This window comes from Camellia sinensis, chromosome 2, assembly GCF_055761805.1.
Source record: "Camellia sinensis isolate YWXY chromosome 2, ASM5576180v1, whole genome shotgun sequence".
Lineage (NCBI taxonomy): Eukaryota > Viridiplantae > Streptophyta > Magnoliopsida > Ericales > Theaceae > Camellia > Camellia sinensis.
In genome coordinates, this window is record NC_138962.1 from 48034410 (window position 1) to 48058688 (window position 24279).

Here is a 24279-nt window from a genome sequence, read left to right on the forward strand (position 1 = left end):
ATATATAGGAAATTGAATGTTGCCATAGGTCATATCTACATAAACGTAATGTAATGTGACACCTATATAAACGTAACGTGACGCCTATGATCTATGTCAACATTCAATTTTCCTATATAGGAAATTGAATGTTACCATAGATTATATTTATATGAAACCTAACGTGACACCAACATAAACCAGCAACATTTTCACATTTAATTTAAAAAAATAAAAACTCATTAAGTTTACGAAATGTAACGTGACACGTTACGTTACGTGATGTTTATGTAGGTGTCACGTTATGTTACGTTTATATAGGTATCACGTTACGTTACGTTTATGTAAATACCACGTCACGTTACGTTTATGTAGGATCTTGTAGAATACATTCCTATCTAAATAGGACTTAAAACTCTATAAAAAATTATCCAGGACTTAACTTACCATAAGTCTCTGAAAAAGACTTATAAATAAGTCTTCCAAAAAATTATATTGTTTTAATTTTCAATATGATCCATAAAACCCCTCACTAATCCCACATAGCATGAGAAATGCTATAAATTTTAAATAATTTATTAAATCTTTTATTAAACTTTTCACATGACTAGAATATGAGACCATACAAATTCGCATGTGCACAATCCTACACGCATAAGGTGCTTAATAAAACTGGGGTTTGGTTATGGTGTGCAACTTACACCTTACACCTTATACCTTACACTTACATCTTACACTTACACCTTTTGTAAAAAATTAAACCTTACACTTACACCTTTTTTGAGGTTGCACACCATGTGCAACCCACTTACACCTTACACCTTACACTTACACCTTATACTTATACTTACACCTTACACTTACACTTTTTGTGTAAGTGGCACATGGTGTGCACTTGCGCACTTAAGAAAACTCCATAAAACTGACATAGAATTCCAGGTACAATGAACTAGAGTAGATGTGACTAGTAAACCAAATGGAAACGAAAGAACCACCATACCGTCCAAAGTGACTACAAAAGCATTGGAAGAGGTAAGAGACCTCCAATAGATAACTTAAAACTCATTTTTTAAATAGAATAAAAAAGTCATTCGTCAAAACATAAGTTTCAATAGGTTCCCCGGAGTATTTTAGAAAGATAATTAAAAACTGATTTTTTAATTTTTTTTTTAGATTTTTTAATTTTTTTATGAAAAAAAAATAAATTAAAAATTAAAAATAATTTTTAATTCACTTCTCAAAATACCTTTGACTCCTTAAATTTAGCAAACGTTATAATAATCTTATATTTGAGGAGTTACCTAACCATTATTCAAGGTTGTATTAGACAGGTATTTAAAAAGGATTAAGAAAAAGACAAAAGAAATATAATTGTAATATAAACTATTTTTTATGGAGAAATTACAAAAAAAAAAAAAATCAAAATCAATCAATCAACATTTGATTTAAATTTTAAATTAATATTTGGATAAAAAAAAAAAGCTTGGTCAATAAATTTTTAAAATTATTTTTTTCCCTCTCCTGTATCCTTCTCTCTTTTTTTTATTTATTAATAAATCAATCAATCACTTTTTTCTCTTCTCTCTCTTCTCTTATTTTCTCACATTCTACACATTAATCAATCAAATTTTTTCTCACACATATCTATTCAATTATAAAATAAATAAATAAATAAAAACTACAAATAATCCTAAAATTATTTTCAAAACTCACAACTAAACAAATTTTTAATTTTTAAAACTCTTTTCAATAACTTATCTTTCAAAATATAACTCAAAACTCAAAAGTCCAACAGAGCCTTAGAGTTTGACTATTGTAACAAAATAAATTATGAATTCTTAATTTTGCCAATTTAAAATTATAAACTTTTTATTAATTTTCAATCTAACATATTTATCTGTTTTCGTTAAGTAAATTGCTTAAAAGAATGATATTTTACTCATTAAGCTCAACAAAAAATTATATTTTAGATATGCTATGTACACTTGCATTAAATTTAATGACTAAAAAATTATTTTCTCGTCGGTTTTACTCAACAAAAATAAGTTGAATGTATATATTAAAAGTAAATCAAAAAAATAAAATTTTGTGATGAGAAAAAAAAATTAAATTGACAAAATCAAAATAAAAAACTTAAAATTTATTTTATTATAAGGTTCAAATTCTATATTTTTTTATTATATAATTTCCCAATTTTTTTCATTTTTCATGCCTTTCTCTTCCCCTTTTAAATTCATATATAAATTAATGATCAAAATACAAACTAAAAATATAGAATCAGCTGCTTTACTACTGGGTTATTTTGGGAAGATGATTATAATTAATTTTTTGATTAAAAGTTACTTATAAGTAATTTTTTTGTGAGGAATGAAATGGGTTATAATCTGAGAAGTGAATTATAACCCACTTTTCAAAATGGGCCATCACCATCTCCCATATCATTATCGCATCAATTTTTAAAACATTAAATTAAATAGTCAAAAAAAAAAGAATAATTAAATGAATTTAGAAAATTAAAAAATATTGTGATGGCAATAAGTGTAGTTTAAAAAACATTATTTATGACATCCTTGCTTACGTTAAAAGGTATTTTCTAAGTACATTTGTGTTTTATAGTAGTAGTAACAAAACTCTAGAACATGGTATTGAAAAAGAATACGAATTCTATGGCTTACCCGGAAAGAAGAAGATGACTCTGCGCTGACCATCACTCTCTGGATCGAGCGGCGGCCAACGCCCACCACAAAAAGGCTCCCTGCACAAATTTGAAGTAAAGTTGGAGTGAAGCTACAATATATATATATATATACACACACATATGCACACTTGAATTATCACTTCAAGATCAACCTAGAGAGAGGGAGAGATGGGGGGGTGGAGAGGGATATTGGGTTTTGAGTATGGAATAGTATTGGCACCATTAGGACCTGATATATCTGGTCCAGAGCTTGTAGCTGCTGTTGCTAATGCTGGTGGACTTGGTCTCCTCAGAGCCCCTGACTGGGTCTGTTTCTCTTTCTCTCTCCTTTTTCTTCCTCTGTTCTATTTAATTTTATCTTGGTATGTGAATTGAATACTTCTTCAATACATACAGGTTGTTCTACCCTGCAATTGATCATGCTATAGCTTAAACCCAACTGCCAATTTCCTTTCTTTCTTTCTTTTTTTTTTTTTTTTTTGAATAATTTGATTATATATATATATATACCATAAGGCTGATCATTTGATATGTCAATTTTGATTATAGTCTAAATTGTATTGGTTACAAAAGAATGATTCATTCTCACAAAAATCTCTCACAAAGTATCCGTTCATATACTGACTGTGTAAGAGAATAGACTTTTACCGATCAAAGATGGTCTTGTAAGAGATTTTTATAAGAACGTAGCACGACTGATTTGTTATGCACCATCTTGGTATTTCATTATGGATAAGAGTGGTGATCATTTGGCCTAAAGACCTACTGGACCCAACATTTGAAGCTAGGTTGGGCTTATTGCCCATGAGAGGGACAAAAATATGAAATAATTGGGGATAGGCAACGGGACCCCAGGTTTTGAACGGATTTAGGGCCCGTAATTTATATAAGTCCTTATGGTACCTGGAAAACAGGCCTAAATATGACTAATATAGCCCAATCTGACTTCACATCAATTGAAAGGCCCAAGAAAATTCGTGTTTCAACTTCAAAGTTTCACAAACTATTGGGTCTAAATTGCAAATCTTTCATCAATTGATGTTTAGAACAAATCAGTGGCCTCGGTATATTTGTTCTTTGTACAGTAGCCAAATTTTAACTGTTGAAAATCATGTAATATTTGAATAGTCAGGGTTGTTTGATTTAATCATCTTCAAGAGTAATAATGGTGGGGTGTTCTAGATAAAAAAATTGTTGATATTAATGTACACCTAAACTTACTCCACTAAACCTAACCCACTACACCACTCCACCTCCACTTCACCTACTCCACTACACACTCCACTTCACCTACTCCACCACTCCACCTCCACTTCACATCTCCATCTCCTATATAATGTACATACAATACATCACAACATACATCAATCAATAATACATCAATTTTAACATGGTATCAGAGCTATAAGATTTAGGCCTATACTCCTTTCTTTCTGGCAGGCAGCCGGCCGGCAACCTTGCCTTCGCTGCCCGTTGGAGTTTTTCAACACATACCACAAACACATACCAGAAACTCTTCTTTCTTTGTTTCCTCATCTTCATCGTCACTAATTTCTTTCACTGTGGTCTTCTCTGTCCAGAGGTAGATTGGGTAGCTAATGAACTCAGAGTGCTTCTTCACAAGTTCCTTCAACTTGGACATACTCCCTGCATTGGGGTTGGCGGATGCATGATCATCCCCATCAAAATCATCAACTCCTCTCTCATTTCTCTATCTTCACCTTCTTCATCTCCGATGCCGACCAACCACCACCTCCGTGGCCTCTGACGATCTCGCTGTCGATTCGGTGATTCAAGTAACAGAGCAATCATACAACAGCTGCAACATCACAGATCCAATCTTGTACATGAACAATGGCAATTCTCTGTTTAACATCACCCAACCAGGTGAATTTTACTTCACCAGCGGCGTACTGGGTCACTGCGACAATGCCCAGAAACTCCACATTTCTGTCTTTGGAAATGGATCTTCTTCAGCATTTTCACCCTCTTAGGCTCCTGCCGCTTCACCTTCTTACCCTACCGTCTTCGGCTCAATCCCGATGGCACCTTCCTCTTCGCTTCGGAAGCAAAATCCAGAGGCGATCTGTACATTTTCTTACTGAGCCTCGACTTTGCCATTCCCAGAACCATCGGTTGCAACCTCAAGCACATTGCCCTATGTGCCGTAGAGAATGGCAGTTTAAAGCAAACAACCAAACGACCTCCTATACCGTGGCCATATGCTCGTAGCAGTATTCACAGCTATGGCATGGATGACAGCTTATGGAGGTTTTAGCTCAGTTCTGATATGGCTACTAGTAATGCACAGTGCCTAGAGAGAAGTACGGGAACACCACCATTACAGTGTGGACTGTGTCGTGGCCATCACTGGTCAAGTCCCCAGGCGCATCCCTTTCTCTCCACCAGACACCAACTTTTGTCCCCCTCTTTTCGTTTCTTTTTATTTTAATATTATCCACCCCCTCTTCTTTTATTTCAACATAAAACCCTCTCTCCACTCATTCATTTTATTATTATTATTATGCACAAACTCAGACTCCAACATCCCTGTGCTCTTTGACCCTTTTTATCAACCCTTTCCCCCCCCACACACACACACATACATCTATCTTTTGATTACTTTTCCTTAATATATCTATTTTGCTTCCTTTTTTCTTAGTGGTCGGACCCGCCCACACCACACACTCTCACAATTTTTTTTTTTAAAACTTTGAATATCATCTTTCCTTTTATATTTTTTTTTTCTTACTTTAACTTTCACATCCTTCTTTTCAAATTTATTTTCTTTTATACTTTATTTTCTCCCACTACCTCTCTGTTTATGTCAGTGCGCTACATAGCCTTCTCTCCGGAGCACATGGGTATGAAAAAAGAAAAAAAAAAAAAAAAAAAAAGGCGAAAAAGACGGACTACACACCACACTCCTTTTATTCATATCGGGGCTCACCCCGCTCACCATTTTACACCACAAAAAAAAAAAAAAAAAAAACAAACAAACAAACAAACAACAACAACAACAACAACCTCATCCACAGGCGGGATTTTTCTTCTCTACTCTGCCGCCGGTCTTTTCTTCTTGCCTCCGTCCTAGGCAGCCCTTGCCGGTGTTGCCTCCGTGTTTCCCACTCCACTGGGCATGCTCACTACTCCCTGCTCCTCCACTGCAGCATATGGCGGCCCTCCAAATCGGAACATCACGGTGGCCTTCCGCTTCAGCTCCTTATTTTCCGTCTTTAGCACACTTATCTCTGCTCGCGCATCCTTATACATGCGTTGGAGCAGAGTCAGTTGGGCGTTTAACTGCTACACCTCATTTGTCCTACTCTGAAGCCGGTGCGACAGGTTTGTCACCGCCGTCATGGTCTCCACACATGACTTCAAAGTATACTGATTGGCCTCAATATCCGTTTGCACCGCCATTTTTTGCTCCACCGACCGCATCGGAAAGTTCAACGGAGCAAAACCAGAGGCGCTTGGTTGAGGTTCACTGGCCACCGCACCAGTTATCTCTCTTGTTGACTCGTTGAGGTCGGGAAAGAGAGTGAGCAGACCACGGGACAAAGAGGCCATATTCTGGGTAGCTGAACGGGAAGACGAGGCCATGTTATGGGTTGCTAAGTGTTTCAGAGAAGGGTTGGTTACAGAGTGTTTACAGAGTGTTTCAAGATTTGCAGCTCTTAGCGACAAGCTCTCAGAGAACGAAGAGGTTTCAACTGGTTTGTTATGCTTCCAAGCCTCAGCTTCCGCTTCGGTTTATAAAGACCATGATGAAGAGGCAGACACGCGCATCATGCGCCTCTCGGTGCTCGCCGACAACTTGGGCGCACCTTTTGATGGCACGTCTTTTGATGGCACGCCTTTTTATGGATTGGGCACGCCTTTTGATGGCACGCCTTTTGAAAGATTGGGCACGGCTTTTGAGGGCGCGACTTTTGAGGGCTCGATGTATATATACATGTATCTCTTTTGGGCAGCCTATCTACACACTCTTTTACAACGGTCAACTTTCTCACTCCCTTTGTTTCAACCTCAAATAGGTTTCTATCTTCACACCTATTTGAGTTTGAGGGGGGGTTATACATATATCATGTATCATGGTGAGCATGGTTACACACCATGGGAACCACTCAAGCCATCCCATGGCGCACTCCCTAAGTCGCCTCCTTGGTGCACCACCACAAGCTTTACAACGGTCCGGCATAACCCCATAAACTGTCCCGACATTGATTCCGGTTAGCATCTACATCGGTCCGACATGACCCCGTAAACTGTCTTCTACATCGGTCTGACACGACCACACAGTGTCTGCTACAACGGTCCGACATGACCCCGTAAACTGTCTTCTACATCGGTCTGACATAACCCCATAAACTGTCTTCTACATCGGTCTGACACGACCACAGTGTCTGCTACAACGGTCCGACATGACCCCGTAAACTGTCTGCTACAACAGTCCGACATGACCCCATAAACTGTCTGCCACATCGGTCTGACACGACCATACCGTGTCTCCTATCCTGTTTTATTTTATTTATCAGTTTACTTTCCTGTTTTGTTACTCTCTTCAAACTCAAGTTGGTTAGTTCCTATCCTCCTTGAGTTTGAGGGGGCTATTAATGTACACCTAAACCTACTCCACTAAACCTAACCCACTACACCACTCCACCTCCACTTCACCTACTCCACTACACACTCCACTTCACCTACTCCACCACTCCACCTCCACTTCACATCTCCATCTCCTATATAATGTACACACAATACATCACAACATACATCAATCAATAATACATCAATTTTAACAGTTGAGATCTTTATTTGTCTTCCAATTGGACTTAAATATATGCTCAAGTATACTTGAGTTTCAAACACCATTTGTATCATCGAGTGATGACACCTAATCTTCATCTTTGGAGACAAATAGACTCAATTAAAGGGTGGGTTGGGGTATATTCTGTTTTTGGATTTAATACGAGACATAGGTGTAATTTGGTTAATCTTAGTGCACTTTTGTTTGAAAACAAAAACAAACTTGTGGGATTTCTAGACTTGATATTGATAAGTATAGATATTTGTTTGATTGAACCAAAATCGGTAGCCCATATCATATATAAAAATAAATAATAAAACTCACCATCCAGAAAATGTTCTTCTCTTTCTTTTTCTTTTTATTTTCTGGGCAAAGGGGTGACGAACATTTTACAAGAATATTTACTTCATATTCTTGTGCTATTCAATTTGTGAAATGTCATTTGATTGTGTTTTAATCTGTTTGTCTTGCCAGGAATCACCGGATTACGTGAGGGATTTGATAAGGAAGACTAGGACCTTGACTGATAAACCATTTGGGGTCGGTGTTGTTCTAGCATTTCCTCACAAGGAAAATATAAAGGCCATACTGGACGAAAAGGTTGCTGTATTGCAACTTTACTGGGGTGAATGTACAGAGGAACTAGTCCTTCAAGCTCATCAAGCCGGTGTGAAGGTTGTTCCCCAGGTAGGTGTTTTGTGATATTTTTATTAAAAATAAAATAAATAAAAGATGCATCTTCCGTATCTCATGAGTTTCAATTTACTATAAGGTTGGGAGGGTTGAAGAAGCGAAAAAAGCTATTGACGCTGGTGTAGATGCGATAATTGTCCAGGGGCGGGAAGCAGGAGGGCATGTAATTGGTCAGGTATGAATGATGCTATTCAACTATTTAAGTTATATATATATATATATATATATGCAATTTTATACAGTTGTAGAAAAAACTTAAATAAGTAGATCATAAGATGCAATAAAAAATTCATTGTTAATGATTTAGAACCTCTGTCTACGACTCTTATGTCCATGAACATCTCCGTTGTTTATCTCGTCAGAGACTTCTACCCTTTGTCAGACATTGAGATTTGCTAGATTTACTATTACAGAGTATAAACTAATAATAGTATATACTAATTCGTTTTCATAATTCTGACATCCTTCTCCTTGACGTGTTTGACTGTTTCCAGGATTCGTTGTTTTCATTGGTGCCAAGAGTAGTTGATCTTGTTGGTGATCAAGATATACCAGTAATTGCTGCTGGGGGAATCGTAGATGGACGTGGTTATGTTGCCGCTTTGTCTCTTGGTGCACAGGGTATCTGTTTAGGCACTAGGTTAGGAACCGTTTCACCTGGATTGTATTGAACTTTCTTTTTTAGGCATTTTGACAAACTGTTCCTTGCTATTTAACAAGCAGCCTTTTGGATTCCACAAAATTGTGAAATTGCCCATTTTATTTCACAAATAATTTTGAAATGAGTTTGCTGACAGACCGTTTTATTTTTTATGTAGGTTTCTCGCAACAGAGGAAAGCTATGCCCACCCAACATACAAGAGGAAGTTGGTTGAACTTGAGAACACCGAATATACAGATGTATTTGGCCGTGCAAGGTGGCCTGGGGCACCTCATCGTGTCCTCAAAACACCTTTCTTCCAAGATTGGAGAAATCTTCCTAGTCATGAGAACGAGGCCAATCAACCAGTCATTGGCCGTTCAACCATACACGGCATGGTGAAAACTTTTACCCTAATACCTAATCATGTTATTTTATTTTATTTTATTTTTATTCACAATGGTTGGAATGAATTCATGGCATACATGTTGAGGATTATGGAAATGATGCCTTTCATTTTGTTATTCAACAGGAAAAAGAGATTCGGCGTTTTGCTGGTACCGTTCCAAACCCGGCAACAACCGGTGATATTGAAAGCATGGTGATGTATGCTGGGCAGAGTGTAGGACTCATCAAGGAAATTTTACCTGCAGCTGAAGTGGTAAAGAGGCTTGTTGAAGGGGCTCAACTCCTCATCCATCAAAGATTTAATGGTGAAATCTGAGGAAGAAGCAAATTAGTTTGAGTAACGATATTCAAACATAATTTTTATACAAAATTTATATATAGAATGATATGATTTCTGATAATCTCTTTTTATTTCAAAGCAAAACACTTATAATTTCAAAAACAATAATGCTTAGTAGTCCGAAAATTCATGGTTGAAATGACTCGAATGTGTCAAAACGACGTCGTTTTGGAGATAAAACGACGCTGTTTTAATACATTTGAGCCATTCAGGCCTCATAAATTCAGGTCACAAAGCATTTTTTTTTCAAAAAATATTATTGTTATATCATTCTGAATGAATTCTTTGTATTAAAATTATGTTTGTAAATAATTTTCTAATTACTTTATTATGGCATGCCTTGGTATCCATGGTCTCTCTCTCTCTCATATGTTTTTTTTCTTTTGTTTTTTATTTTTTGTTTTAATTTGGTGGTGTAGTGGTGAGAACTTACAAATGAATTGAATGTTGTAAAAATAAATTGTCAAAGTCACTTCAATTATGTGAGGCAAGTTAATTTGCAGTAAGTGCATGTAATTATATGATTCTTATATATTGTGTAATAATTAAATGTATGGAAATTTGTGTAAAAAACATGTGACATTTTATTTTTAAAATTTGTGTAAAAATATTTGATACAAATTTTATTTATCACTTATGTGGTAAAAATAATTAAAATATTTTTAAAAAAAATTAATTGTTAAAAACCCTTGAAAATAATACTAGTTGCTTGCTGGTTTGAAAAGCGGTCGACCTCATCATGTTCTTTAGGACCTCTATAAAATTTATAAAACCTTTGTTTAATTTAATTAAAGTGTTCCGGAATTTTCGGTTTGACTTTCATCCTCAAAACGTGTTTAGTACAAGAACCACCGTTAGTTCATGGATTTGAACTTAATTAGTTGCGTTTTGGATATTTGGACCCAATAATCACTTTTCATCAATTTTTTTTATTTTTTATTTATGTACACTTGTTACAATCCCAATTGATTGGTGTAAGGGATTCAAGGTTAGAGAGGTGATTAAAGAGATAAAATTATGTTAATGATTCAATAATGGTGGAAGTGGCTGGAGAATGAGTAGTAGCAATTGTCTAGGAGTTGGAGAGTGTGTAGCTAGGTGAAGGTGAAACAAGTGGCTCAAGAAGAAGACAATAGCAGTGTCAAAATGGGCAGCATCTCCCCCAAATCCTCCAAATTTTTCTTCTTGAACCTTGGGAATGGGTCCTATTTATAGGCTTTTCCTTGGCACCAAGATGACACCAGGTGGCCAAATAGAGAGAAGATATGTGTTCTAGAGGATCACATAGAATATTTTTCCTTGAACCACCAGGTTGAAGGTACCACGTATCCCTTTGTATGTACTGTGTACTATCTGTTTCTCTCAGCAACTACCTCTTTGAGCCTCAGCAAGTGTAACTGCGACGAGAGTGTTTGGCGTGGCAACTCCCTTTTGAGCCTCAGCAAGTGCAGTGTCAACGGGCGTGCTTGCCTCTGCACTTGCATTCTCAGCTTGAACTTTAGCAAGTGCACTTGCAGCGGTGAACCTTGCCGCTGCATCTGCCTTCTCAGTTCTATTTGGCCAGTGCATGCATTGCTAAGACTCCATTAGTCTGCTATCGACTATGTTTATGCCCACCTCAGCGAAGCTTCCACCCTTAGCCACCTAACCACAAACTCCCCAACTTCCCAAGGCGAAGGCCACAACCAAGCTTGCTATCAGTCATGTTATGCTTTAATACCAAGCCCAGGGGGGCTTCCTTAATCCTGTCTGTGCGACTAAGGCAGGTTCATAGCCTGGGTAATGGAAAGGGAGTCCCCCATGTTCGGGCTACCCGGCTCCCATCTTCACAGGGTTACCGCGGTAAACTGGTATATCTGGGTCTGCTATCAACTTCAATCAGCAAGTTTTAGGGGCCTGCTATTAGTGCCAAGTTAATAAACTGTTGGACCTGCTATTAGCCCTAGGCTAGTAATGCCTTGGGGCCTGCTATCGGCACCAATCATTAATCTCTACTTGCAAAGGGAAGTCTCTCTCAAAGGTTGCTATCGCCTTGCTAGGATATTCCTTCTGCAACTTAGTTGTCATAGTAGTAGTTGCTGCAGTAGTCATTTCCCGTGGCAAGTTCAGACGGCATGACCGAAGATATTAGCGATGGCGGCATCGACAGAATGCCTCCGCAACTTGGGCGCTGCAAGTATTGCCTCTGCAACTTAGTTGCTTCAGTCTTCTCTTTCCCTCGACAACTCTAGATGGTCGTGACACCGACATTACTTGGAATGGCAGTGGCACCGAAGATACTTGGAATGGCGGCACTGAGACAAAGTGCCTCTGCAACTTTGCCGTTGCAAGTGTTGCCTCTGCAACGTAGTTGTATTGGCTTTTCTCTTTCTCTCAGCAACTTCGGATGGCGGCGGAACCGAAGATATTAGGAATGGTGGTGCTAAGGCAAAATGCCTCAGCAACTTTACTGCTGCACATGTTTCCTCGGCAACTTCACCGCTACAGGTGTTGCCTCTGCAACTTGACTTGGGTATTTTTCTTCACGGAGTCTATCTGGAGCCCTGGTGGGTTGGACCTGCCTCGACCCACTTGTTGGCCCACTTTTCTTGGGCTTTGGCCCATTATCTTTTTTTTTTTAATCTCTAGTCACTTTTTTGGGGCGATCTCAGTGCTTGGGTCCATGCTTAGTTTGGGGCTTAATTTCTGACCCTCTACAATTAGGTTTAGGACTAGGAAAAGATTATAGTTCACATCTCTTATATGGTGTGTATCGTATGTAATTTATAATAATAAAATATATATAATTTTATATTTTTGAGTCATAATTAAAAAAAAATATAACCAAATAGTGCGTGAGATATAATAAAAAATTTCATGAATCATAACTAAAATAAGATCATAATTAAAGAAGAAAATTAATTATAATTAAAAAAATTATATAACTTAGGAGTACATAAAATAAAAGGTAATAATAGTAAATTTCCCTTTGGACTATCATGTTCAGTCTAATTTTTCAATCAAATATCATTTTTCATCTTTTAAATGTGATTATTTCATTATTCCAAAATAACAGTCAGTATCTTTATTTTATAAATCTTGTGAAGAGATTTTAAATGTTTATTAGTATTTTAAACTTCTTAGTTCATAGCATGCAACTTATAAGATACGCATCAAGTTGTGATTTGTGATCCTGTACAACAAAAGGGCACAAAATTGACGGTTTATTATATTTTGGATAAATTACAAATCACAACAACAAAAAACACAAACGGCGACTAAAAAAAAAAATTCGTCGCTGAAAGTGCATAAAATGGCGACTAAAATGGAATTAGTCGCCGAACATAACGGTTTTAGCGACTAAAAGAGTTTAGTCGCCGAAAAGCAGGGTTTTAGCGACTAAAAGGAAGTTTAGTCGCCGAACATAGGGTTTTTAGCGACTAAAGTTTGTTTAGTAGCCAAAAGTCACGGTTTTTGGCGACTAAAATAATTTAGTAGCGAAAAGTTATGGTTTTGGCGACAAAAAACAGGTTTAGTCGCTGATTATAGCAGTTTTGCCGACTAAAAACAATTTAGTCACTGAAAGTGACGTTTTTTGGCTACAAAAAAAAATTAGTAGCTAAAGGTCAAGAATTGCCGACTAAAATGCATTTTAGTCGCCCAAAGTAGAGGTTTTGGTGACCAAAATTGAGTTTAGTCGCCAAATGTGCTAGCCTTAGGCGAGTTGTCACTGTTTTAGCGACAGAAAAGAAATTAGTAGCCAAAAAATAGAGTATTGGCGACTAAAATTCTGATTTAGTCGCCAAAAGTGCTTACCCTTTTTTTTTGTAAATATTTTATTTTTTACATAAAATATATTAAACAAAAAAAATTATTTTCATATATACAATTTTGTATTAATGCCAGTGAATATAGTATATAAATAATATTTGTTGCAATAATATTCATGTGAATTGGGAGTGGTGTAGTGGGGGAGCAGGCTTTGGGAAGGCATAGTGGGGTGCAAGTTGGGAACACAGGTTCGAACCTTGGGACATCCACAGAGGCAACTTTTTTTTTTTTTTTTTTTGTGAAATATGGTTTTGGCGACTAAAGGCATTGGTCGCCGAAAGGTATACCTTTTGGCGACGAAAATCTTAGTCGGGAAATGTTTAAATAATAAATAAAAAAATCACTATTGGCGACTAAAAATTTAGTCGCTAAATGTATAATTTCAAAAAATGAAATTGCATTTGGCGACAAAAAAAATTCGTCGCTGAAGACCTGTGAATTGGCGACTAACAGGTTTTTAGTCGCCAAAGGAATGGACGACCATGAATTCGCGACAACAGTGGCGACTAAAAGTTTTTGTCGGGAAAAGTGAAAATTCGACCTTTGGCGACTAAAAAAGGACCTTTGGCGACTAAAAATTTAGTCGCCAAAGGTGTATTTTCTTGTAGTGAATACACTCTTTGAAGTTTAATTAAAATACGAATCATCTCTTGTGATTTTAGAAATTACATTTCACCCCCTGAGATTTCTAATTTCATAACAAATCGTCCTTTTTATTAATAAAGCATCGAGTCAATTAACAGTTTTTAATGATGTTAGAAATATGTTTCAATTAATAATTTATGTAATTTTATTATTGTATAAGAGAGCAATTATGAATTTTATTTTTTTAGTTAATTCTGTTAAATGAAAATTACTAACAATGAGATATTTTTAATTTTTCAAACCACGTGAGGCAATCTATACTTTAAGCAAACCTCATGAGGTGTATTTGTAATTTATCCTTATATCTTTGTTTGATCAACTTATATGTAATAAGAAAATTGGATAAAATTCATTTTATCTCTTTTTTTGGTTTAACTCTAGATTATTTCACCACGTCTTTTAAAAATAGCTAATTATCCCTCGTATGATTTTAGTTGTTTGTAATTTATCTACTCGCCGTTACATATTCCATTTAAATTGACAAACTTTGTCATACATGTGCAGAAAGGGAGAGTAGGTATTGCAAAAAATTAATAGGGTAAATTATATTAATGGTTCTTATAGTTTGAGACTTGTGTCATTTTACTTCCTGACTTTTCAATTGTGATATATTTGACTCTAAATTTTAATGACATTTCTTAATCTCTCGTTTTGTAACCCTACTCCTTCCATGAGACTAGTGGAGGACCTATAAATCTAGAGGTCTACCTTTATATCCAAACATAAGATTCAAAACCAAACAGCATACATAGTTATTAACAGAAACTTTCATAATTCCAAACAAACACTAAAGATGTTAAAAATGTGTGATTAGTGAACCCCAAGTGGTTGGCTTAGTAGTTGTACTTAAGAGTTTGGAGGAATGTTTTTTTCAAGTCTTAAGTTCAACTCCCATTAGATGTCATCAAATTTTTGGAGGCCACGCCCGCCAACTCTACCTGATCTATATGGAGGGGCACTTTACATGGATCCCATTATTAGTCAAGGTACGAGTAAACTGGTCCAGATATCTGGTCATACAAAAAAAAAAAAAAAAAAGTATGGTTAGTATAGATCTCAAACTCTTTTATAAGTTATAGATTCTCAGATTATATTGATCAGCCTAATACAATTAAAGCAGATTTACAAAGAATATATGTCTTTGGTTAATGATAAATATGATTCAATTCAACCAAAAAAAAAAATTATAAATTATAATTACATTCGCAAGTATTTTTATCGTTATTTTTGGTGGGCTGGAATTCATGACAAATAGATATTGTGCCTAGGACGAACTAATTTGAAAATGAAAACAAAATTATTTTCTCACAGAGAAATTTAGTTAGCTCGGTTTGGATTATGAATTTGGATATAATTTTTTTTTTTAAAAAGGCGAGGGAGATATGAATGAAATATAAGGTTTTTTTTTTTTTTTCATTTCTCTTTCCCTTTTCAAATTCATACTTAAATTCACGATCCAAACACAAGGTCAGAAAAAATATTTGAAATCCTTAAAAAAAAACTCTTATAATTTGACTCGCAATAATGTAATAATGATAGCTATGAGCTTGTGGAAATTTGCCACATGATCTTCATGTATTTGGCTTTGAGGCATCCAGTTTTACCGTGGTTTTTATCTCTTTAACTAATTATGTGTTTGTTTAGTTAAGTTTAATATTATGGTGCTATTTATTTTGGTTTCCCATATTTGCCACCAAAAAAAAAAAAAAAAAGTACTTGGGTAGCCATATGGGCCAAGACAGGCTGAGCTTTAGGCCACGGCCCATTTATACATTTTGAAAACCGAATAGTAGCCCTATTTCAGATCTTCTAATTTCTAGGCCCAAACAACAATTTTATAATTTTTCTTTTGAACCCAAATAATAATTTTATAATTGATTCAAATAAATGCCACATTTGTGGGCTTTTAAGTAAAAGCCTTTCGAAAAATGAAAGGCTTTAAACCATTTGTAAATTTCTCTTATTATTTTATACTGACTTGTTTTTTAATACAAAGAAGTGTTCGAGTTCAAGACCTCCACACAAAGGCAAAGTAAAATCTATGACCACATCACAACAATGATGACCACAGATTTCTTGTTTTTAGCTATTTAATTGGTTCAATATTTGAAGTGACAAGTTAAAGATACAAAAAGTTGCAATAGAGGAATAAATTTGAAAGTACGATTATCAAAATCGCCATCTAGACATGGATATGCAATTTTAGAATCTTAAATAGCCCAACTCATCCAAATTGGTATAAAATTAGTGTTCCATATAACTGCATATAGACCATATAGGTTTGTAATTGTCATTCGTTAATTTATTACTTTAAATAAGGTAAATATTAACAGGTATCCATTATGTATTCTTTAATTTTAGAATTAATATAAAAAGTGTATTGAAAGTGATAAAAATGTTAAAAAAAAATTTAAATAAGTGAAAAATACTCCAAAAAAACTAAAAATAAAAAATGAAGCATTTATACATAGATCATAATTTATGAACTTATACTCCATTAAGTCCTAACTAAGATTTTTTAGACTTTCAAGTCTCATTAAATTTTTTGGATAAATTACAAATACACCCCTTGAGATTTACTTAAATTACAAATTACACCATGTGGTTCTAGAAATTACATTATGACCCCTAAGGTTTCTAACTTCATAACAAATAAGTCATTTTATTAATAAATCATCAAATTAATTAACAATTTTTAATAATGTTAAAATTTTATTTCAATTAATAATTCAAATAATTTTATTATTATATGGGTGAATAGTTAGAAATTTAACTTTTCAATTAATTCTGTTAAATAAAAAATTTTGACGGGAAGGTATTTGTAATTTTCCAAACCAAAGGACATAATTTGTATTTTAAGCAAACTTCAAGAGGTGTATTTGTAATTTATCCAAATTTTTAATAGTTGGAATTGTCTTTCAAACAATGATTGTTCATTTATGATTATCTATAAAGGAATACGATGATTTGACATTTATTTTTATTTTTAAAACTTTAAAATATCAACTTTCAAATTAAAAAAAAAAACTAAATAAAAAAAATAGTGTTTTTTTGGAAAAATTGAATTTTTTTTTGTGCAAAATTGAAACTTTTGTATTTATAAAGGAGCATGATGATTGAATAATAACGCGCAAAATTGGAGAAAAAATGAAAAACTAATCAGTGTGTTTGGTTTGAGTTTTTTGGATTAAGTTTTTTAAAAACCGAGTTTTTTTATTTTTTTATTTTTTTATTTTTAGTGAATATTTTTAAAATTTTAATTTTTTTTTTTACTTTTTTAGATGTACTTTATTTAAATGTATCTAAAAAGTAAAAAATTTGTGAAAAAATATTTTAAAAAATTAATAAATACAAAAAAATACAAAAAAATGTACTGAATTCTCCTATTTTTTTTTTAATATTTTTGGTATTTAGTAAATTTTTAAAAGGTTTTTTTTTTCACAATTTTTTTACTTTTTAGGTATATTTATGTTAGGTATGTCTAAAAAGTAAAAAAAATTGCTTAAAATATTAAAAAAATTCAATAAAACAAAAAAAACGGAAAACAAAAAAGTATAATTTTCTGAAAAATATTTTTGGAAAAATAGAACCAAGCTAATGTTCCAGGATTTATTCAATAGTTAAATCAAACCAATAAGTAGAAGGGTAAAAGCATTTAATCTTGTGTTCTGTTTTTTTCCCTAAGTTAGTGAAATAATTATCTGGAACATTATTATGCAAAATGTTATTAGTTTTAAAAATTGAGAAAAACTAATAATATTCTCAGTTTCATTAATTATGATTTATTGGTTCAAAAAATCCTAGATATGACCTGAGTTATCATAATATTTGTAAATAAGATTTTTAAGTAATTAACTCAAAAAAATTAGTGAATATGATCTTTTTTTTTTTTTTTTTTTTTTAGCTCGCTCTTGTGTCTTAATACTTATTAACATGACTTTTATTTTAAAAATTATATTGTTCCAATTTTCAATATGATCCATAAAACCCTTACTAATCCCACATAGAATGAAAAATGTTATAAATTTTAAATAATTTGTTAAATTTTTTTATGAAACCTCTCGTATGAGTATGGTATGAGACTCATGCAAATTTACATATATGTCAATCTATATCCATATAAAAAATTTAATAAATTATTTAAATTTTTTAAGATAACTCGTATTGAATTTGAGATACTCCCTCCGTCCCAAAATATTAGTCCCTTATTCCATTTTTCATTGTCCCAAAATATTAGTCCCTCTTTATAAATCAAGTACAAAAATAATGTAAATTTTCTATTTTGTCCTTCTTTTAAATTAATAAATAATTTAAAAAGTACAATTATGACATTGATATTTCTAAAAAATGTACTATCAAAAGGGTAATTTTGGAAAACCAACTTTTTTCAAATGCAATAAATGTACTACCAAAAAAAATTAGATTCCCTAAAAAGGACCAATATTTTGGGACGGAGGGAGTACCATGAACGAGAGTAGATGTGATTAGTAAACCAAATGAAAACGAAAGAACAACCATCCCATCCCAAGTGCAGTGACTACTAAAGCATTGGAAGAGGTAAGAGACCTCCAATAAATAACTTAAAACTCATTTTTTAAATAGAATAAAAAAGTCACACGTCAACACAAAAGTTTCCATAGGTTCTCTATGTGACTCCTTAAGGGTCCGTTTGGAAAGAATTAAAGTGGATTTTTTTTTTGACTATTTTAGTCACAAAAGATAAAATAGGTTATTTTAGCCACAAAAAACAAAACATCACATCCAACCCATAATCATTACACTCTTTTCTCACAAAAAAAAGTCAAAAAAGTCAAAAAAAACTAAAAAGCTCTTCCCAAACCAAACTTTTTAGCTCAGGCTAAAATAGCCAAAAAAGTCAAAAAGCCAACCCATTTCCCAAACGGAGGCTAAATTTAGCAAATGTTATAATAATCTTATATTTGAGGAGTTAACTATCCATTATTCAAGGTTGTATTAGACAGGTATTTAAAAAGAAAAAAGACAAAAGACAAAAGACAAAAGACAAAAGACAAAAGAAATATAAATGTAATATAATTTTTTTTTTGAGAAATTATAAAAAAAAATAAAAAATAAAAAATAATTAAAAAAAAAACTCAAACAACATTTGGTTTAATTTTTAAATTAACATTTGGATCAAAAAATAAAAAAACTTGGTTAATAAATTTTCAAAACTCTTTTTTAAAATTATTTTTTCTCTCCTCTCTTTCCTTCTCTTTTTATTTATTCATTAATAAATCAATCAATCGTTTTTTCTCTCTCCTTTCTCTCCTCTCATTTTCTCACAATTTTACACATTAATCAATCAAATTTTTTCTCACACCTATCTATTCAACTACACAAAAAAATAAATAAATAAATAAATAATCCAAATCATCCTAAAAATATTTTCAAAACTCATAACTAAACAAATTTTTAATTTTCAAAACTCTTTTCAATAATTTATCTTTAAAAATGCAACTCAAAATTCAAAACTCTAATTGTAACAAAATAAACTATGAATTTTTAATTTTGTCAATTTAAAATTATAAACTTTTTATTAATTTTTAATCTAATCTATTTGTCCGTTTTCGTTAAGTAAATTGCTTAAAATAATGATATTTTACTGATGCGTGAATTATTTTAACGGTCCCTATAGTTTAGATCTTATGTCACTATGATCCCTGACTTTTTAATTGTGACACATTTGACCATGAATTTTGAATCTTATTTAAAATAAGGACAATTGAATATATCATTGCTTAATTTCAAGGGCAAAATTGTCAATTTGATAAAATATAAATTAATCTGAAAAAAATAAATGTCAAAAAAATATTTTTGAATTTTTAAAAATTATTTCTATCAACTAGAGATAAATTCATGTAAAATTGATAAATCTTTTAGACATTTATTTATTTTACCAAATTAATTTTTATTATGTGTTTGGATGATAATCATGTAATGGGTAGTTATTTTTATTTTCATTAAATTAGTTTATATTTTTTCAAAACTCAAATATGGCGACAAATTTGATATCATTATTAAACTAATCCATTAAATCAAAAAATTTAAAACTAAAAACATTTCATATATTAAATATTGATTACACATTAAAATCCTAATAACCACCCATTACATGATCATCATTCAAACACATAATAAAAATTAACTTGGTAAAATAAATAAATAAATAAATGTCTAAAATATTTATCGATTTTATATAATTTTATCTTTGGTGGATAGAAATAATTTAAGAATATTATTTTGACATTTATTTTTGTTAAATTAGTTTATATTTTATAAAATTAACGATTTTGTCCTTAAAATTAAACAATGGCATTTTAATTGTCCTTATTTAAAATAAGATTTAAACTTCATAGTCAAATGTGTCACAATTGGAAAGTCAGGAATTAAAGTGACATGAATCTCAACTTATAAGAATAGGGGCAATGATTGGTGGCCACAAATTATGTGGCTCAAATGGCTTGAAAATGCCAAAACGACGTCGTTTTGGGTACAAAATAACTCTGAAAATGTCAAAACGACGTCGTTTTAGCATTTTCGAACCATTTGAATCACAGAATTTGTGGCCACCAAATATTTTCCTAAGAATAGTATAATTCGCCCTTTACTCATTAAGCTCACCATAAAATTATATTTAACAAGTCATAAGAACGAAGCCAATCAACCAGTCATTGGCCGTTCAACCATACGCGGCATGGTGAAAACTTTTACCTTAATACCTAATCATGTTATTTATTTATTTATTTTTGAGTCACAATGGTTGGAATGAATTCATGGCATACATGTTGAGGATTATGGAAATGATGCCTTTCATTTTGTTATTCAACAAGAAAAAGAGATTCGGCGTTTTGCCAGTATCGTTCCAAACCCGACAACAACCGGTGATATTGAAAGCATGGTGATGTATGCTGGGCAAAGTGTAGGCCTCATCAAGGAAATTTTACCGGCAGCTAAAGTGGTAAAGAGGCTTGTTGTTTTACACCATCGCGAGGGCTCCGTCAAGGAGATCCATTATCTCCCTATTTGTTTCTTCTAGTAATTGAGGTACTCTCAAAGCTTCTGCACCAAGGCCTCAGGGAACATCAATTTTCGGGGATCAAAGTTCGCAGGACTTGCCCAATGCTATCCCACCTGTTGTTTGCGGATGATGCCTTATTGTTTTTGAAAGCTGATTTGGACCAATGTAGAAATACTCTTCGAATCTTGGGGGTGTATTGCAAAGCTTCGGGACAGTCGATTAATTTTGACAAATCAGGGATCCAATTTGCAGCATCCACTACAAGAAAAAACACTTTTGACAACCACTTTTTTTTTTTTGTCGCAAATAGTCCACTTTCTGCGACTAAAATTTAACTTTTTGCGACCACAATTTTTTGGTGGCGGAAAATTACCTTTTGGCGACCAAAAAAAAAAGTTGGTCGCGGAAAGTATACTATTGGCGACCAAAGGCTTTTTTGGTCGCGGAAGATCACCTTTTGGCGACCAAAAAAAAAGTTGGTCACGGAAAGTATACCCTTTGGCGACCAAAAAAAAAAGTTGGTCGCGGAAAATATACTATTGGCCACCAAAGGCTTTTTTGGTCGCGGAAGATTACCCTTTGGCGACCAAAAAAAAAAGTTGGTCGCGGAAAGTATGCTATTGGCGACCAAAGGCTTTTTTGGTCGCGGAAGATCACCTTTTGGCGACAAAAAAAAAAGTTGGTCGCGGAAAGTATACTATTGGCGACCAGAGGCTTTTTTTGTCGCGGAAGATTACCCTTTGGCGACCAAAAAAAAAAGTTGGTCGCGGAAAGTTATGGCGGAATAAATTTTAAAAAAAATGATACTACAGTAATTACATGCTATTTTTCTATTTAGGCATTAAAAGTTTTATAAAATAATATATAACCCAATTTTTATGGGTTATATATTTTTTTTGTCAAATATGAACAAGAAGTATGTTATTGGCAGAGTGGCAGAGTGAATTGGGTGCATGGTGACTCCTTGGTCAGGAGTTCAAGTCCCAAGGAGCACAAAAGAATTATTTTTTTTGGGTCAAGGCGCTGACTTTTGGCGACCAACTTATCTTTGGTCGCTAAAAGTTTACTTTTGGCTAATATAAATTGGACTTTTCGCGACCAAAAAAGTTGGTCGCGAATGGTCACTTTTAGCGACCAAAGGCTTTTTTGGTCGCAAAAAACTATCTGTGACGAGGCTTTAGCGACCAACTCGCGACCAACATATTTTGGTCGCGAAAAGGTTTTAGCGACCAAATATGGTACTTTTCGCGACCAAAATGTTGGTCACGGAAAGTGTTTTTTCTTGTAGTGATCAGTAACACCATTGATGAAACATCAAACTTGTCATTTAATGCAGATGAGACCAATGGGGGCTGGGGCAAAATATTTGGGATTGCCATCGTGTTGGGGTCGCTCCAAAAAGGATGCTTACAATTTTTTGGTAGAACGGATGATGGATAAGCTTCAAGGTTGGAAGACAAAATTTCGATCTCATGCTGGCAGGGAAATGTTACTCAAAGCAGTAGTGCAAGCCATTCCGACATATGCAATGGCTTGTTTTCTTTTTCCTAATAATTTGTGTAAATCAATGAGCTCCATGATGAGCAAATTTTGGTGGAGGGGTGACTCAAAGAGCAGAGGGGTTCATTGGGCAGCTTGGGATAAACTGTCCATGCCAAAAGCCAAAAAGGGTTTGGGGTTTCTTGATTTTCGAGCTTTTAATAAAGCATTACTTGCTCGACAAGGATGGCGGCTTCTTAAGTACCCTAACTCATTTGTAGCAAGGTTCTTGAAGGGTATTTACGTTCCGAATTCTGATTTCTTACATGCTTCGAAAGGAGCTCGAGCTTCTTGGGCTTGGGCGAGTCTCCTTGAGGGCCGCAAGATTCTACAGCGGGGGATGCGGTGGCAAATCTCTAATGGAGCTTCAGTCAAATTTTGGGAGGATAAGTGGGTTCTAACGGATAAGGATTTCCGCATCCAAACTTGTAAACCAGCTGGGTGCTTAAAGATGCTATTAATCCGACCACTAAATCCTAGAATGTAGGGCTGCTAGAAAATTTGGTCTCACGATCGGATATCCGCAATATCTGTGCCATTCCCATTTCGATTGCCAACATGAAGGACACTCTTATTTGGCACCATAATCCTAAGGGCTTGTACAAAGTCAAATCTGGGTATAAAGAGGAGATCGGATTCCAGCAAGCTCAACTTACTGATAGACCATCCACTTCTTTTCCACATCCCTGAATCGGTTTGGAAAATGATTTGGGGCCTTCCAGTCCCTCCAAAACTTAAACATTTCTGGTGGCGTTGCTGTCACAACTCTTTGGCGATGAAGCACAATATCTATAGACGTCGATGTACTCGGGATGATGTCTGCCCAGTTTGTCTTGCTGCGCCCGAATCTATTGAGCATTTACTGTGTGGGTATGCATGGACCAAAGCTGTTTGGTTTGGTAGTGATCTGGGTTTGTCTTTCCAGGAGGGTGTTACGTCCATACCCAAATGGATGTGTGATCTTTACGTTGCCTTCTCTAATACCAAGGATCGGGTCTCGTTTTTCAGTAAGGTATTGTGGGTAAGTTGGCACATTTGGAAATCCAAAAATGATTTGGTTTTTAATGGCCTGCCTGTGGATCCAATATCTACCATTTTCCAAGTTGCAAGGGATGGTTTGGAGTTTTCATCAGTGGCTTCCCGACATCAGTTTCGGGATAATCTCAATCTTGCTCCAGTGGTAGTTTCCAATGGGGGTTGGACAGCTCCTTTACCTGGATGTTTTAAAGCAAACTGTGATGTGGCTATGGCTCCAGATTCAACATCTGCTTCTATTGCGGTTTTGTTTCGGAATTGGAAAGGTGAGCTAATTGATGGGGTTGTGCAGAGGCTAGCGGTGAACTCTGTCATGCAAGGGGAGGCGTTTGCGATTCGCAAGGCTTGCCTCATGGCCCAAATTCTTAATCTCTCCCAGGTTGAGATTGAAGGGGATAACAAAACAGTCATCTCGCTATATGTTTCCGAGGACGCTCCTCCCTGGGTGTGTGCTCCTCTCATTGCGGATATTAGAGCTTTAGCTTGATGTTCTAATCTATCCTTCCACTGGTCACCTCAGACGGCAAACAGGGCAGCTCACTGGACTGCGAGAGCCTCTCTATCTGGTTCTTTGCCAATCAACTGAGTGCTAAATCCTCCTAAGCCTTTGGTGCAAGCTTTGAGTTGAGCACTGTTTTTG

At 34.4% G+C, this 24279-nt stretch overlaps 2 protein-coding genes and 1 pseudogene across 2 annotated transcripts; all 3 read left to right on the forward strand.

Moving 5' to 3' along the window:
* The first annotated feature begins 2514 nt into the window (after positions 1-2514).
* On the forward strand, positions 2515-10144 carry LOC114266778 (Aldolase-type TIM barrel family protein). Its single transcript, XM_082914292.1, has 6 exons — positions 2515-2983; positions 7965-8177; positions 8263-8358; positions 8678-8823; positions 9002-9221; positions 9356-10144. The coding sequence occupies exons 1-6, from the start codon at positions 2846-2848 to the stop codon at positions 9545-9547; spliced, it is 1005 nt and encodes a 334-aa protein (XP_082770418.1). The 5' UTR covers positions 2515-2845; the 3' UTR covers positions 9548-10144.
* A 12266-nt stretch (positions 10145-22410) lies between these two features.
* LOC145813549 (putative mitochondrial protein AtMg00310 pseudogene) lies at positions 22411-23091 on the forward strand (annotated as a pseudogene).
* A 288-nt stretch (positions 23092-23379) lies between these two features.
* Positions 23380-24126, forward strand: LOC145813551 (uncharacterized). The gene has a single exon (XM_082909095.1). The coding sequence runs from the start codon at positions 23380-23382 to the stop codon at positions 24124-24126; it is 747 nt and encodes a 248-aa protein (XP_082765221.1).
* Positions 24127-24279: the final 153 nt, after the last annotated feature.